The sequence below is a fragment of the Oryx dammah genome, unplaced genomic scaffold (assembly GCF_014754425.2).
Source record: "Oryx dammah isolate SB20612 unplaced genomic scaffold, SCBI_Odam_1.1 HiC_scaffold_9, whole genome shotgun sequence".
In the NCBI taxonomy this organism is placed as follows: domain Eukaryota; kingdom Metazoa; phylum Chordata; class Mammalia; order Artiodactyla; family Bovidae; genus Oryx; species Oryx dammah.
In genome coordinates, this window is record NW_024070193.1 from 43521568 (window position 1) to 43537777 (window position 16210).

The following is a 16210-nucleotide window of genomic DNA, read 5'->3' on the forward strand; positions in this document are numbered from 1 at the left end:
ATTGGCTGTGGCATGGGTTCCGCCCCTCCCGGCTGCGGAGTCGGCGGCGGGGGCACGTTTTACGCAGCCGCGGCGTTGGGAAGACAGCTGCTGGCGACCGCGGGCTGGGTGGGTCGTCTCTTCCTCCTCCGCGGCCTATGTGGATCTGGATCCTTGCTTGCCCGCTAGTGGGCCATGCCTTTGCCGTCTGAAGGCCCTGGACCTGACCTCTTCATATCCGGATCCGGGCTCCTCCCCCCTCCCCCACATCGGGGTTCCGGACTCCTTCCCCCAAGACCGTCCGTCCCTCCAGAGTCTTCTCCCGCAGTATTTAGGAATCTGACCAGTTCTCCATAATTCCGCTGATTCAGCCTTTTAGAACCGTATTCTGACACTAAAACAATGGGCTGACTCCTTGCCGAGGACCCTGACCATCTCCCCCCGCAGCGACGAGGATAACTTATTACCATCCTGGAATTTTAGAATAGCTTCCTTTCTCTGCTTCCCCTCCCTCGGACTTAACCGAGTCTAGCCTTCTTTTCTTATAACACAGATCTGGGCTCCCAGACCCGCAGCACCGCAGAACCCACCCTTTTCTTTCCCACTTGGCTTCCCTAGTGAACCCTCCCCATATCCTCTGTCTACAGGTCCCCAGCCTGGGAAACGATGGCCCCAAGATCCTCAAGGGGCATAGCCCCAGCTCTGCTCTGTGGTCTGAGCCTCTTCCTTGGCTTCCCAGGCCTGGTCTGGGTCCAAATTTCTGTGCCTCCCCAATCTTCTCCCCACACTGAGCCCCATCCGTGTCACACCTGCCGGGGACTGGTTGACAGCTTCAACAAGGTGGGTGCATCAGCAGTATAAAGAGGAAGGGGCCAGCTACTGTAGCACAGGGGTTGAGAGTTGGGAGCTCTGGGATACAAGTCTGTATGAACTCATGTCCCAGCTTGGTTCCTTGCTGTTTGAATAGACTTGGGCAGGTTGCCTCTCTGCCTCAGTTTCCTGGTTTGTGAAATACAAGTGCTAGAATGTGCCAGGCAGTGTACTTAGCTGTTAATATTACTAATTTTCTCCATTTCCAGGGCCTGGAGAGAACCATCCGGGACAACTTTGGAGGTGGAAACACTGCTTGGGAGGAAGAGAAGTTGTCCAAATACAAAGACAGGTAAGAAAGAGGCTGGAGGGGTGAGTTTGTATACCTAACATCCCAGTCTCTGCTATGCTGGTGGAGGCCTAGAGACACGTGGAGAGGACTTATTCAACCAATGTCACTGAATATAGGAGAGCACTAAGGGAGCTTACATTCTAGTAGAGGAGATAGTGAATAGATTAAGTGTCATTGTTTAATCACTAAGTCACGTCTGACCTTTTTGCAAGCCCGTGGACTGTAGCCCGCCAGGCTTCTCTGCACATGGGATTTCCCAGGCAAGAATACTGGAGTAGGTTGCTATTTCTTCTCCAGGGGATCTTCCCGACCCAGGGATCGAATCCACATCTCCTGTATTAGCAAGCAGATTCTTCACCACTGAGCCACCAGGGAAGCCCAAATAAATTAATAATGTCATATCATTGAAGAACGCTAAAGCAGGATGGACTGCAGATTGGTGGGAGGCATGGCATTCAGCGTATGACATTTGAACAGAGACCTGAGGTACAGAAGCAGACGGGCAACAGTTCAGGAAAGGGTTTGGACAGAGCGGGACTGAGCTTGATGTATTTGAGAAGTGGTTGGATTTGGGGTGAACTGAAGGGAGAGTGGCAGAAGATGAAGGCAGAGGTCCTGGAAAGTCACAGAAAGACATTTAGATTTTGTTCTGAGTATATCAGGAAGTCATTGGAAGTTTTGGAGCCGGGAAGTGATAACAGTTTTATTTAAACCTACAAAAGGTCTCTCACACGGACAGACTGTAAGGGGTGGTGGTGGAGGAGCAGGAAGACCAGTTTGGGAGGCTAGGTCATAGACTAGGCATGTTGGTAGTGGTGGATGTGGTGAGAAAGGGTCAGATTCTGGGTTTATTTTGCAGATAGGATAGGACGTGATGATGGAATCATTATGAGGTGTGAGAGGAAAAGAATAAAAAGTGCTTACTCGGTTTGGGGCCTGAGCAACTGGGTGAATAGTGGGACAGTTTTCTGAGATGAGATAAATGGGTCTAGGGGAGGCATGGAATCAGGTGTTCTTATTGAACATGTTGGGCTGAAACATCCATTAAATAGTCAAACAGAATTAGATGTAGGAGTCAGGAGTTTAGGGGAGAAATAGAGCTGGAAACATGAATTTGACAGTCATCAACATATAGTTAGTTTATAAAGCCAGGGAACAAGATGAGATTATAATGAGAGGAGAGGCCGAGTCCTAGACCCTTTAGCTTTTCAAAGTCTAGTTGGGAAGAGGAATTGCCATGCTTGAAATTTGACCATGTTGTCAGTTGTGATCCTTTGTACCTTCAGGAAGGTCACTTCACCTTTGATCCTCTATTTCCTTATCGGTAAATTGGGAGTATTAATGTCAATCCAATTTTATATGATTGTGGTAAAGATTAAACTGTGATTAAACCACTAGAAAGAAAAGTTTTGTTAGTATGTAACATTGGTCATTTTCCCTTCCCTCAGTGGGCCTCGTTTTCCTCATTTGGAAATGAAGGGATTGACCAAGGTAACCCTAAGGGCAATTCTAGTTCTATGATGGTTCCTGTTTTTTGGTTTTATTTTAAATCACCACGTCCTATATGCCAGGCACTGTGCCAGACCCTTTAAGCATAATACATTTTTTGTATTGTATATACATTAAAATTTTTTTAATTGTTGTAGAATGCAGTAACATAAAATTTACCATTAGATAAATTTACCGTTAGATATACCAGTGTATATGAAATATACATTTAGTATGTTCAGTGTTTTGCAACTATTACCATCATCTAGTTCCCAAACAATTTCTTCCCCCAGAAGAGAAACTCCAACTCCATGGAGCATCATTCTCTCTTCCCCTAGCTGCTGAAAACCACTAATCTGCTATCTGTCTCCGAGGATTTGCTGATTCTGTTGGAATCATACAATATGGCCTTTTATGTCCGGCTTCTTGCACTCAGCATAATGTTTTCAGGATTCATCCACTTTGTAGCAAATATCAGTACTTTATTACTTTTTAAGGCTTAGTTATATTCTGTTGCATTAATAAACCACATTAGTTTATCCATGTATCAGTTGATGGACATTTGGGTTGTTTCTACCTTTTGGCTACTGTGTATAGTATTGCAGTGAACGTTTGTGTACAAGTTTTTGTTTGAACACCTGTTTTGCATTCTTTTGGCGAAGTATCCAGGAGTGGAATTACTGAGTCATATGGTGATTCCACGTTTAACTTATGGAGAAACTGCCGAACGATTTCCACAGTGGCTGCAACATTTTTCACTCGCACCTGCTATGTAGGAGGGTTCCAGTTTCTTCACATCCTTGCCAACGCTTGTTATATGATATGTTTTTAACTACATCTACTGAACAAGGCTATTATATTCTGTTGAGCAGATGCAGGGACTGAGCTATCTTCCAGCAAACCTGTAGGGGAGCCATTGTCCCCATTTTACAGATAAAACATGATCAGGAGAGGTTAAATGACCTGCCCAAGGTCACACCACTAGATTGGAACCCAGATCTGTCTTGACTCCCAAATCTAGCACCCCTTGGCCTGTAGCCTTTGACATTGTCCGGCACCAGGTGGGGGAAGGGATTATAAGGAGGGTAGTAGGTGGGCTGGAGTGTGTTCCTACCACCCCTCCTTGTCCCGTCAGTGAGACCCGCCTGGTAGAGGTGCTTGAGGGCGTGTGCAGCAAGTCGGACTTTGAGTGCCACCGCCTGCTGGAGCTGAGTGAGGAGCTGGTGGAGAGCTGGTGGTTTCACAAGTGAGTGAGAGGGGCCTTCCTGGGAGGGGTTCAGGCTAGGCTGGCTGGTAATGCAGGGGGTGGCGAGCTAGCAGCTATGTCCTCCTTTGGCTCCTTCCTCCAAATCCAGGTGTGCCAAGGACTGCTGGGGAACCCAAGCTCCCACTCTGAGCTGCAGTCTGCAACTCTGCCAGTCAAGAAGAGGGTGGCCTTATGGGTCCTGTGCCCACAATGGCTGTATCACAGATGCTGTGGGCGGTTGGGGGTGGGGTGGGCAGCGCCTCTGACACTGTCTCAACTCCCTCACTGTCCCCCCACCTCAGGCAGCAGGAAGCCCCCGACCTCTTCCAGTGGCTCTGCTCAGATTCCCTGAAGCTCTGCTGCCCCTCAGGCACCTTCGGGCCCTCCTGCCTTCGTGAGTTTTTCCAGGTCCTCTGGGGGGCTGGAAGGGAACTTCTGGGGCAAGGGGTCCAGTTGTGGCCCTGCCCCTGGCTGGCTCTGTGAGCTCAGGCTCCTCAGATCACTTCTCCGGACCTTGGTTCTCACCTACCTCACAGAGCTGGTTGGTGAGATGAGCAAATCAATGGGGAATGACTCTGAAAAGAGATATGGGGGTAGACTGAGTCAGATGGGACCATGGTTTCTATCATGTATTTGAGAAATCTACCCCCCACCCCCAGCCCCACATTTCCCATGCCTGGACTAAGGGACTAAGGTATGACCTTGTTAGGGACAGGCAGGTGTTGCCCTGAAGCCCCTGGTGTCACCAGTTTTTTTTCCACACAGTCCTGAGACAGGAGCTGAACTTACTCCCAGCCGCTTTTAGAAAAATCTCTCTTGCAGCTGTACATATAAAGAGTTACCAACAAAGATGGTGAATTCAGTCTTCCTAAAAGAAAAGATTTGTAAATAACCTAACCATTCCACAATGGAATGGTTAAGTAAATTTCATAAAGTTTTATGACAGAATATTACGGCATTGTTAAAATGGTTTCCTCTCCAAAAATGTTTACTGACGTGGGGGAAAATACTCTCTACATACAAAGTTGTATTTATGACCCCATCTGGTTCGGTGTCTGCCCACAGCCTGTCCTGGGGGTGCGGAGCGGCCCTGCGGTGGCTACGGCCATTGTGAAGGAGAAGGGACTCGAGGGGGCAGCGGGCACTGTGACTGCCAAGCTGGCTACGGGGGTGAGGCCTGTGGCCAGTGCGGCCTCGGCTACTTTGAGGCGGAGCGCAACGCCAGCCATCTGGTATGTTCGGGTAGGTAGCCCAGAGGCGCGGGGCCGGGCAGGGGTGTGTGGGATACCTGTCTGCCCACCCTCAAATTTCCCCCGTTCCGCCCAGCTTGTTTTGGCCCCTGTGCACGCTGCTCAGGACCTGAGGAATCACATTGTTTACAGTGCAAGAAGGGCTGGGCCCTGCATCACCTCAAGTGTGTAGGTGAGTGGCACCCTGTCTGTGAGGGCACGCAAGGTCTCGGGCTTGGTGCCCCATCAATGTATATATCTCTAGGTTCAACCAGTCCAGTCTGCATCTTCATAGAGAAATATCAACCTGGAAAAGCGGGAAAGTAACCAGGCACTTTCAGTACAGACCAGTTGTTGTACAGCGGGAAATGTGTCTCATCCAATTTGGTGGTGGTGGGGAATCAGGAAAGGCCTCTTGGAGGAGGTGTCACTTGGGTCTGGTCTTGAAGATTGGAGAAGGGTTAGCCAGGGGAATGAGGATACTGAACTTGGGGTCAGGAAACCTGTGTTCTAGGCTTAGTTTGGTCCCTGTCTAGTCATTTAGATACACGAGGGTAAAGGCTAAGCTGCTGTAACAGAAAGATCCCCAAAGACTGTGGCTTAGTGAATGTAGAGGTTTATTTTCATCTCAAATCAGTCTTGAAGCCAGTGGTCCAGGCTAGCAGAAAAGCTCTGCTTATCACGGTCATTAGGACCTGGATTCCTTCTGTCATACTGTGCAGTCCTGCCCTGGGGTGTTGTCTTCCTGCCTGAGGCTGGATCATGGGCACCTCTTTGTTTCACCATCTTGCACTGAGGAGGTGAGGTAGAGAAGAAGGGGCACAGAGGATCTAAGTCCGTTGTTTTAAGGCCAAGCGAAAAGTGCAGCACGTCACTTTTGTCTGCATCCCGTTGGCCAAAACTCAGTCCCAAGGCCACAGTTAGCCGCAAAGTTGAAAACCAGTAGTCTCCAGTTGGCCAGCCCGAGTCCAGCTGCACCCCTGTATCTGTGGTGGCGGACAGCCTGCTGTCTCAGCCACACTCTTTGAGCCCGGGGAAGTCCTTTACAACTCTGGCCTCAGTTTCCCTGTGAGTGAAATGGAGATTGAAGTCCCCACCCTGCTGGCCTCTTCGCAGACATTGATGAGTGTGGCACGGAGCGAGCCAGCTGTGGAGCCGACCAGTTTTGTGTGAACACGGAGGGCTCCTACGAGTGCCGGGGTGAGTGAGTGCCCCTGTCTTCTGGGGACAGCTATGGGGAGGGTGGGAGGGGCTGTTCCACGCCTTTCCCCACAAACTGCCGCCGTGCCAGGTGCCCCAACCCCTCCACCCTAGGTCCCTTCCGAAGCAGGGCTCCCCCAGGCCTACGGGCAGCTCACCCTCGTCTCTCTCCCTACTCCAGACTGTGCCAAGGCCTGCCTGGGCTGCATGGGGGCGGGACCCGGCCGCTGTAAGAAGTGTAGCCCTGGCTACCAGCAGGTGGGCTCCAAGTGTCTCGGTGAGTGTCCTGCCACCCAGGAGCGCCTCGCCCACCACAAATCGACAGGCTGGACTGTGGACGGGGCGTGGGAAGGAAGGGTGGAATGTTGCCTGGGCCAGGGCAGAGGGGTGTCAGGGTGTGAGTGAGATGGGACCCTGGCGGTCAGGGCTCTGAGCCCTCCTTGCCCTCCCTCAAGATGTGGACGAGTGTGAGACGGTGGTGTGTCCGGGAGAGAACCAACAGTGTGAGAACACTGAGGGCAGTTACCGCTGCGTCTGTGCCGATGGCTACAAACAGATGGAGGGCATCTGTGTGAAGGAGCAGATCCCAGGTGAGCCCCAGGAACCTGGGGAGGGGAGTTCCTCATACAGGGGGAGGGCTGGCAAGCCCCTTGTCTGGGCAGCTGCAGACCTTCCCTTCTCCACCCCTCCACCAGGCTGCCCTGGCACAAGAACCCCCCCTCCCAGGCTGGCTTTCGGTGGCCTCACCCTTCCCAGGGTAGAAAGGAAATCTGACTTGGCATCAAATCATTCTGCCTCCCCAAGCCTCTTTCCCCATCTGTCCTTGCCCTGCTGCTGAGGGCTGTTGTAGGCTGTGGGTGTGATGAGACGAAGGACAATCACAGTGATGGTGATAGTGACCACTTCCATGGTTTCGAACTGTGTGTCACGTGCTGTTCCAGGCATGTTGTACATATTGGCTGATTTCACCCCTAAAATAGGGTGTGATAGGTCTTATCCTCATCCCCACTCTGCATAGTGGAAACAGGGACACAGAGAGATGAAACAGCACGCCCAGGGCCCCATGGTAAGCAGGTGGCAGAGCTGGGTGTCAAATCCAGGTGCTCTGACTCTGGAGCTGGGCTTGTACACATGCTCTGTCTGACATGACAGTCTCACATGGCCTTGGGCAAACCTCTCTGCACCTCAGTTTTCCATTTAGTGAAACACGGATGATAACTGCCCATCTGGGAGTTGTTCTCAGTGGTGAATGATGCTGTGTGCTGGCATGCCCAGCGGGCATGTATGTGGCAGTGATGCTCAGGCGGGTAGGAGGCTCCAGAAAGAGGAAATGAGTGACAGGCGCTTCTCTTGCTCAGAGTCAGCGGGCTTCTTCTCAGAGATGACGGAGGACGAGCTGGTGGTGCTGCAGCAGATGTTCTTTGGTGTCATCATCTGCGCACTGGCCACGCTGGCCGCCAAGGGCGACTTGGTCTTTACCGCCATCTTCATCGGAGCTGTGGCAGCCATGACTGGCTACTGGTTGTCAGAGCGCAGTGACCGTGTGCTGGAGGGCTTCATCAAGGGCAGATAATCGCTGCCACACCTGCATCACCTCCTCCCTCCCGCCCAGGCTGCCCCTGAGGTCGGGTCTCTCCCATCTGGACACTTGAGGCACGTGCTTTATTTTTGAGAGTGGGGTAAGCACCCCCTCCGCACTTTATAGAGCAGCCCAGACACTAGGCCCCTGGGGTGAAAAAGTAGCCCCAAGGGTAGGTGCCTTGAGATCTTGACCTTGGGGCACTGGGCCAGCTTCACAATGTGTGAATTTTTTTTAAACAGTATCTCCTCATTGTGGCTGCTGGTGAGCTTTGGCCCTTGCCCAGAGTGAGGTTGGGGGAAGGTGTCCCTGCAGGGGTGGGCCCTTCACAGCCCCCTCCTGCCAGCTGCATGCTGCCAGCTCCTGTTCTGTACTCACCCCCCTGCCCCTCAGCCACTGATTTATTTATTCATCTCAGGAAATAAAGAAAGGTCTTAGAAAATGGAGAAGCTTGTCTTCCTACCTGTTCCCACCTGCCATGGGTTGGCTTAAACTACTGAGAGCCCTCCACCCTTGGGGAAATTTCCTAAAACCCTGGAAAACTGAGGGCTCTCTTGATGGGAGGAGTAGAGGGAAGGCAAAGGAGAGCCTTGGCCCTGAAATACGTTAAGAGAAGGGGGATGGTGTAACCAAGCTTAGGAATGGAACTTTCTCAGTTCAGTACTACCTATCATTTGCCAAAGGACCCTGACAAATGACTCTTCTATAAAAAATGACTCTTCTATAAAATGGGCATGATAATGCTTCCCATCTAGGCTTAATTTGAGAAATAAGGTGATATAAAGAGCTGAAAAGTGTACAGCAGATAGATATTCCATGAAACATTGGTAGCCATTATTTCTAAAGCCTCTCAGGGGCCTTCCCTGGTGGTCTAGTGGTTAAGAATCTGCCTGCCAGTGCAGGGGACACGGGCTCGATTCCTGGTCCGGGAAGATTCCATGTGCCAACAGGCAGCTAAGCCCATTCGCCACCGCTACTGAAGCCCCCCGTGACCTTGAGCCACAGCTGGTTGCTCCACAACTGAAGTAGCTCTCCCTGGCCACTGGCCAAGACTAGAGAAAACCCACACACAGCAAGGAAGACCCGATGCAGACCAAAAACACAAAAAAGCCTTGGAGAGTTGAGTGCCCTTTCCTTTGGAATTCTTCCCTTCCACTGTACACACAGGACTTGGAATCACTAGGTGGGTGGGTGAAGGGGGCCATCTCCTCTAAACAGGATCCTGGCAAGGGCAGAAGGAGGCATGAGCCAAGTCCTCAGGGTTTATTTCTTTGGCACAAAGAGGACAGTCTGGACAAGCAAGACTCATCTCCACCCTGGGGAATCTGGAGGGGATGTTTCGGGCACCTGCGCCCTGTTCCCCATTCTCAAATCCGTGCATGTCCACCCTGTATTCCGTATAAGTTTCGGCCTCTGTGCAAAATACCCGCTGAAAAAAATAGAGATATTTTAAAAAACAAAAATCCTGGGCTGGGGGTGGGTTCATGTCTGGCTGTCTCCGGAGGTTGCATTCAGTTGGAGGCCCAGGAATACTCCTGGAATGTCTTTCAAATGCTCAGAGTCCCAGAAGGTCTGCTGCGCTCGGGGCCCTGGTCCTGAGTTTCTGGACCCCTCAGAGCTCGATGGTGTCACTGGAGGCGCTGCGTGAGTCTCCCGTCTTGCAGCGAGGCTGGACCCCATTCTGGGGCTCCCCAGGCCGCGCGGGAGCCGGGGCGGAAGCTGGGGTAGACAGTAGCTGCACTGTGCTGGGCAGCTCATCCAGGGGCAGACTGTCCACCGACGACAGCCCATGGCGCCACGGGTTCCAGCTGATCTTGAGCGAGCCCCGGGAGAAGCTGTCCACGGAGCTGCCGGAAGCCGCCGCGTCAGCTTCGTCCACCACGTGTGGCGGGACCGGGCCGCGCACGCGCACATCGCTGAGCGACCGGCAGCGGCCTCGGAGGAGCGAAGAGCCCAAGCCGTCGAGCTCGGCGTCGGGGTGGCTGCCCCGGCGCGACCGCAGCGCGCCCCCGGGCGGTGGGGAGGCCAGGCAGCGGAGGCCGCAGCGTCGGAAGACGCTGTCTTGGACCAAGTGCTCTCGAAAGAGCGCGGCATCGATGCTGCGGCTCAGGTTGATGGGTGATGGCGGCCGCAGGTCCAGCTCGCTTATTGATGGCGCCGGCCCCACGCTGCTGCGGGACAGTCCGGGGCCACCCTGGGGACCGCGGCTCAGCGACGCAGCCGAATCCCAGGCACCGGAGCTGGGCGTGGCTGGAGGCCCACCCTCCCCTGGATTGCGGATAAGGCTCTTGCTGATGTCCAGGGTACCTGCGCTGACGCCACTGGGCCCCGCATAGCAGTTGTTGGGCCGCTCCGGCACCTCGCTCTTGCTAGAGGGCGTGGGGCACGCCAGGCGCAGCAGCTTAGCCCAGCAAGCGTGCTCCGTGGGCGGCCTGGGCCGCGCGGCGGCCAGAGCGGCCAGCGCCAGGGTGAGTGCCCATGTCAGCTCTAGCAGGCGCAGCCAGAAGTGGACGCCCCACCAAGCCCACGAGAAGCGGCCCACCCGGCCTGGGCCCGGGTACAGCCAGAGCGCCGCCGCCAGCTGCAAGCCGCTGGCCAGCAGCCCCAGCGCGCCGGCCACGGCCAGCAGCCTCGGGCCCGGGCTGGCATCCCAGCCCCTCGGCCCGTCCAACAGGCGGCGACGGCACAGACAGAGAGTGCCCAGAGCCACGGCCGCGCCCCAGGCGCACGATAAGCCCTGGGCCAGGAGGTTGAGCGCAGGCCTCACCGACAGCAGGTCTGTGGCGAGCAGCCCCAAGCCGTGCGCCAACGCCAGTGCTCCCAGGAGGAGTGGGTTCTGCAGCTGCTGTGGCAGCCCCGCGCCCAGGCCCAGCAAGGTCAAGGCCGCCAGGGCGGTGAGTAGCAAGGGGAAGGGCAGATTGTAGAGCACCAGGCCGGCGCGTAAACCCAGACGTGCCTGCGAGCCATATGGGTCGGTGAGCATGTAGGCGGATCGCAGCCCCGCCGCTACCAGCACCAGCACCGCTGCTACCAGCGCCAGCCGGGGCCCAGCAGGGGCAGCTGCCAGTGAGGCCAGTGCCAACAATGCGGGCAGCAGGAAGAGCACCCCCACCCCGTAAACGTGCAGCTCCCAGGAAAAGCTCAGCACCCGTCGCAGGGGACCCCAGCGCAGAGGGGGTGCCGTGGCGTTGGCTGGGGGGCTGGAGGCAGGGACTGATGCCATGGAGCTGGCTGAGGGCTCCGGAGGGGGTGGCTGGCCCAGGGCGCGCTGCGTGGTGACCCGAATGAGGCCCCGGCGAGACGTCGAGGGGGCCTGGACAGGGGGTGCTGGGGGATGGCTTTGGGGGCGCCCCGGCCACTCCTCGGCTTCATCTGCAATAATAACAATATTAAAATAGCCCTTTGAAAAGTCCCATCATGCTCCGGTGTGGTGAACAAGTTATATAACTTTGCCAAGCACATCTGTAAAATGGGGATGGTAACAGCACCCCCCCCTCCTTGGGTTACGGTGAGGATTAAACGTTTAGCATAGTCCCCAACACCCACTAAGGGTTAAATGGATGTGTCCTGCCATTTTTATTGAGATATCAGCAGTTCTCCTTAGGGGCTGCATATTAGAATCACCTGGAGATCAACTCAATCAGAATTCCTCTTGCTGGGGCCTGTGCTTTGGAATTTTTTCAAAGCTCCTCCAGTGAATTGTGGGAGTTGGAGAATCTCTTGCACTAAATAAACCCATGTTAATTTAATTTAAGACTTTTCTAGTCCCCAGAGTGCAAATGACTTCTCCCAGAGTACCCAGTGAGTAGTAGTTTATTATCCTAAGTTGTTTGAAGTTGTTGGTCAGTTCCTTTAAGGAGGCATTCATCCCCATTCCCCACCCCTCCCCTATATGCTTCACACAGGTTCTTTTATTCCAGAGTACCCACTCTCGCCAACCCCCCAGCGATGCCCTCACCTGGCTTCAGGGATCCCACAGGGCTCTCTGTTCGGTTTGCAGTTGGGCCAAGGTCCAAGGGGCCAGGGATGAGGGACTTGGGGGTACCTGGGGCCTCCACTGCACCTCTCACCCGCTGAGGGGAGATGGGATCTGCTCCATTCATTGCTGCCAACTCTGAAATAAAAAAAGCAGTCATCACTTTGCCTGACCCTCTAGCGTTCCCCCAAATCTAATCCTTCAGGAGAGGCATGATCACCCTCATTTGCCAGAATGAGGTAAATGGGACCCAGAGGGACCAGAGGTCACACAGAAATGGGGACATCCAGCCGCCCTGGAACACTGCCCCTCCCAGCCCTGATCAGCACCCTCACTTTGATACCCACCTGGCTTGGGCTGCCCATCAGAAGTCTCTGAGGCTGGGAGATCTGACGGCTGGGGTCCTGGTGAGCCCCTGACATCAGGGAGGTGAGCCTCTTTGGGGGAGGGACTTGAAAAACTGACTTCCCAGGCCTCCCCACCTCCAGCCGTCTTGGGCAGCTCCATGGGCTGCTCCTCAGCAGGAGGAAGGCTTCTGGCCAGTGCCAGGTCTGGCTGGGACTCAGGCTCCTGAGAGGATGCCCCCTCAGCTGGTGATACTGAGCCAGTATCAGGGGCTGCTGGACCCTGCTGGGTGGAAAAGGGGCCTTGAGCTGCCTCCTGGAAGTCCTCCTCACCCCCACCCTGTTCTTCCAGCCCTGGCCTCGCCGCAATACCCGGGTGGGGCACAAGAGTTGGGGAAGGGCCCCTGTGGTCCCAGGGAAATGTCTCCGAGACCCTGGTCTTGCCTTTGGCCAGTAGACCCTCTTCGCTAGGTGGTAGCTGTCCCACTTGGCCTCCAGGTTCCTCTGATGTGGGAGGAACTGTGGCCAGCCCAAGTTGGAGTCTGGGAGTCGTGGGGAAGAAAGGGAGGTCAGGGGGCCCCACTGGATAGGGGACTGGTGCTTCTTGCTCCATAGGCTCCTGGGAGTCAGGAGGTCCTGTCCAGCCCTGAGAAATTGGCCCTCGAGCCACCTGGAGGTCATCGGTCACTGGGAGTCCTTCTCTCTGAGCCCCATGGGCTGCTTTAGGTCCATGCAGGGCTGGACCAAGGGCGTCTTCGGGCCTCTCCGGCATCTTCTCAGCAGGGACCTGGGGGACACTGGCATTCCAGGGGCTCTCGTCTAGGGGCTTCTCCCAGAAGAAGTCGAAGGCCCGACGCTCCATGTCAAGAGGGCCCTTCTCGTGGGCTCCAGGGGTCAAGTGTGGTTCTGAATCCTCAAGAGGTCTGGGAAGGCCCCGGCCCAGGGCAGGGCTGGTCCCCAGGGACAGCAGGGGCAACAGCAGCAGGAGGCCATCCACACAGCCCAAGGGGCTGGGGGCCATGCTCCACGCTGATGCCTGGGCCTCGAGCCCTCCGCTTCCCGTCCTCACCGGATGAGCCTGAAAAAAGGAGAGGGGGATGGCGCACGAGGGGGTGGTCTCCCACGGCTACCCACCAGGGGCTGGTGGGAAAGAAAGAAGCAGCTTCCTCTCTACCCATTCCTTCCTGTTCAGCCTCTGCATGCTACCCAGAGTCCTTTTAACACTACCTCTCTGGTCATGCCACTTGCCATAGTTCAGAACCTTCAATGGTTCCCCATTGCCCTCAGGAGAGAATATAAGGTCCTCTCCTGGCCTCCCAAGGCCACACCAGGATGCTCACCTATCCCTCAGCACCCACAGAACTGCCTGACACTCCACGCCTTCGATCCTGCTCTTCCCTCAGACTGGAATGACATCTCCCTTCTCCTTCACTTGCTGAAATCCTTTATATATATATATATATTTAAAATCCTATTCTTGAAGGCCCAGCTCAAAAATAACAGAAGTGTAGAGGTAGAGGAATATGCCCCTGCCTTTGAGGAGGGATCTGGGTTTGAATCCCAGCTTCACCAGTTTCTGGGTGACTGACTTTTCCCCTCCACATCATGGTTTTCCTATCGGTAAAATGGGTATAATAATAGTACCTAACTCCAAGGGCCTCTTATAAGACATAACAAAACACATGATGGGCCAGGCCCATAAATGAAGCTGAATAAGCATTAGAGCCCTCTGACTTTTCCTTTTGCCCAGAAAGCTTTCTTTCTCACCAACCCTCTAACCATGTCAACAAATAATTGGAGCACGTACTGTGTGCCAAGCCTGGGGGATAAAGCAGTGAACAAGACTGGCAAGATCTCTGCCCTCATGGAGCTGGTGTTCTGGGTAAAAGACAGACAATGAATACTTTTAAATAAGATGGGCTGTGGAGAACATAGAACAGGGGTAAGAAACAGAAAAATGGGGGATGACTTTACAAAGGAGTGCAAGAAAGGCCACTCAGGTGACATCTGAGCTAAATACAGAATGGGAAGGAGTCATCCATTAGATGATATCCAGGAAAAGCATTTGCTGGAGGAAACAGCAAGTGCAAAGGCCCTTCGGCAGGCAGAAGGAGCACAGCAGACGCAGGAGAAAGGAGCAGAGGGAGATGAAATCAGGGAGGCAGGGCTTTCTCAAAACCCACAAAAAGGCACAGGATTTTATTCCCACCCAGGAAGCCAAGGGAGATGACAAGCAGAGAAGTTACAAGGAGATCTGAGAAGTCTTTTAAAAGGGGGAGAGAGGCCAGTACAGAAATCCAGGTAGGATATGACAGTGGCTTGTTTCAGCTTGAGTATTTCTTTCCCTGACACCTTCTCCACCCCTTCCCATCACACCGGTCACATAGCATAGTAACCTCCTGTCTCCCCCACCCTCCTGGGGCTTCTCAAGGGCTGTGTCTTTTATTTCTTGTCTCCAGTCACTGCATATGCCTAGCCCAAGTATATTCCCTTACAGTTCCCCTTCCTGAGGGTCCCTAATGTAGGCGGGAGGCAGGGAGGAACCCCACAGCCAGCAGAGGGGGACAGCGGCTGTGAGAGCCAGTGCCTGGGTGAGTTTAAGGGCAGAGACCCTGTCGATCCCTCTCTGGGGACCAGCTGTGCTCAAAGCTCCCAAGTCACTAATCCTTGGTGGCTCGCAGACACCTTGAGAAGCTGAAGAAAATGCCGGGTGGCCTCCCCAGGGAAATGTCCAGGGTCACCAAAGCTTGTGGGTAATTTTAGGGGGAATCAAAGATCCCTTAAACCCATCCCCCAAACTGAGTTTAGTCTCCGCCTCGTTAGTTCATTGTTCAAACCTGGCCCAGGCTAGGTGCTGGGGACTCCAAGAGAAGGCTCAGTTCCAGTGTCCAGAGTGGGGTCGAGCTGAGGGAAGAACTGGAAGGCCACGGACACAGGCGCTGGTTAATAAGAGTTCTCCTTTGTTGAGCTCGTCCCCACTTAGGCTCCTGTGCTACACTTAGCTGCATGTCCTCGATTTCATCCACCCCTCCCGGCACAAGCAGGTGTGGGTATATCCATTCATAGGGGAAAAAAAGCAAGGTTCAGAGAGGCTGAGCAACTCAGCCAAGGTCACACAGGCTGCCAATGGCTATAGCAGGGGCTGTGAAACCCGCACTGGCTCAGTTTACACAGGGGGTCCGAGAAGGTTTTGCAGAGGAGGAGGCAGTAGAGTTGGGCCTTCAAGGATAAACATATGCCATCTGCTCACCAACCCCGATCCAAGAGATGTAGTCATCTCGGGATGAGCAGGGGGCTGCCCAGATCTGGGTTCCAACTGCTGAAGAGTTTTTTTTTTTTTTTTTTTTTTTAGTGGGAGGGTGTTCTCCCTACCCCAGGGACTGGGGAGAGGCCGTCCTGGGGGGAGGGTGCGGGCCGCCGCAGGGCAGCCTCAGGAGCCGGTCCATCTCGGGTTACCTCTCCTTTTCCTTCATCTCCTCTCCCCTGGCTCCGCGCCTTCCCGCAGTGTCCTGGGTGGGGGTAGGCGCTAGTGCAGACCCTGCCACTCGCACCTGAGAGGGGGCTGCAGGCCATGCTCCCTGCCGGGGCCCCTCCACTGCCCCCTCCCTAGTCCAGCTCCTCACCTGGGCGCCAAGCTGGCAGCCCCCGCGTTCACCTTGCGCGCGTCCCTGAAGCTGCTCTCCGCGCCGCATCCTCCGAGATGCTCAGACTTGGCTAACAGAGCCCAGCGCTGCCGATCGGGAGCCCGCCCACAGGAGTGCCGTCCCAGCTTAACCCTTTCCCCTTAGGGGTGGCTGCTTCTCCCAGTCCTAACGTCCCCTCTCTGAGAGAGTCTCAGGGCTAAGAAGGGAAGAGAGGCCACCTCGGAAGGATGTAGAAATCACTTCCGCAGCATCCCTGAAAACGGGGCAGTCAGTCTCTGTTTGCATACCTCCTGGGACGGGGAGCTCATTCCCTTTGTAGCTCCTTATAATACATACATACATACTAGGGACCTCCTACAGGTA

At 54.5% G+C, this 16210-nt stretch overlaps 2 protein-coding genes across 3 annotated transcripts; one reads left to right on the forward strand and one right to left on the reverse strand.

Annotated features, from left to right (window-relative positions):
• Positions 1 to 19: 19 nt before the first annotated feature.
• Positions 20 to 8329, forward strand: CRELD1 (cysteine rich with EGF like domains 1). Of its 2 annotated transcripts, none has more exons than XM_040246140.1 (11): positions 20 to 108; positions 627 to 819; positions 1059 to 1141; positions 3765 to 3875; positions 4178 to 4269; positions 4941 to 5117; positions 5202 to 5297; positions 6221 to 6304; positions 6486 to 6581; positions 6760 to 6894; positions 7663 to 8329. In XM_040246140.1, the coding sequence occupies exons 2-11, from the start codon at positions 646 to 648 to the stop codon at positions 7875 to 7877; spliced, it is 1263 nt and encodes a 420-aa protein (XP_040102074.1). In that variant the 5' UTR covers positions 20 to 108; positions 627 to 645; the 3' UTR covers positions 7878 to 8329. The 2 variants fall into 2 exon arrangements, with proteins under 2 accessions (XP_040102074.1, XP_040102075.1); XM_040246141.1 differs by having other exon boundaries at positions 36 to 103; positions 626 to 819.
• An 802-nt stretch (positions 8330 to 9131) lies between these two features.
• Positions 9132 to 15967, reverse strand: PRRT3 (proline rich transmembrane protein 3). The gene is made up of 4 exons (XM_040246054.1): positions 15827 to 15967; positions 12207 to 13281; positions 11842 to 11997; positions 9132 to 11255 (listed from the first exon to the last, which is right to left on the reverse strand). Exons 1-4 carry the CDS (start codon positions 15893 to 15895, stop codon positions 9496 to 9498), a joined length of 3060 nt encoding a protein of 1019 aa, XP_040101988.1. The 5' UTR covers positions 15896 to 15967; the 3' UTR covers positions 9132 to 9495.
• Between the last annotated feature and the right edge of the window lie 243 nt (positions 15968 to 16210).

What these genes read in the sequence shown, in the direction of transcription:
- PRRT3 (XM_040246054.1), bottom strand. Translation starts at nt 15,895, where the DNA reads ATGCGGCGCGGAGAGCAGCTTCAGGGACGCGCGCAAGGTGAACGCGGG. An exon ending in GCTGCCAGCTTGGCGCCCAG is followed by an intron (nt 13,282 to 15,826) that starts GTGAGGAGCTGG and finishes TCCTTTTTTCAG; the next exon opens with GCTCATCCGGTGAGGACGGG. An exon ending in TGATGGGCAGCCCAAGCCAG is followed by an intron (nt 11,998 to 12,206) that starts GTGGGTATCAAA and finishes TTTTTATTTCAG; the next exon opens with AGTTGGCAGCAATGAATGGA.
- CRELD1 (XM_040246140.1), top strand. Translation starts at nt 646, where the DNA reads ATGGCCCCAAGATCCTCAAGGGGCATAGCCCCAGCTCTGCTCTGTGGT. An exon ending in TGGTTGACAGCTTCAACAAG is followed by an intron (nt 820 to 1,058) that starts GTGGGTGCATCA and finishes CTCCATTTCCAG; the next exon opens with GGCCTGGAGAGAACCATCCG. An exon ending in GGGCTCCTACGAGTGCCGGG is followed by an intron (nt 6,305 to 6,485) that starts GTGAGTGAGTGC and finishes TCCCTACTCCAG; the next exon opens with ACTGTGCCAAGGCCTGCCTG.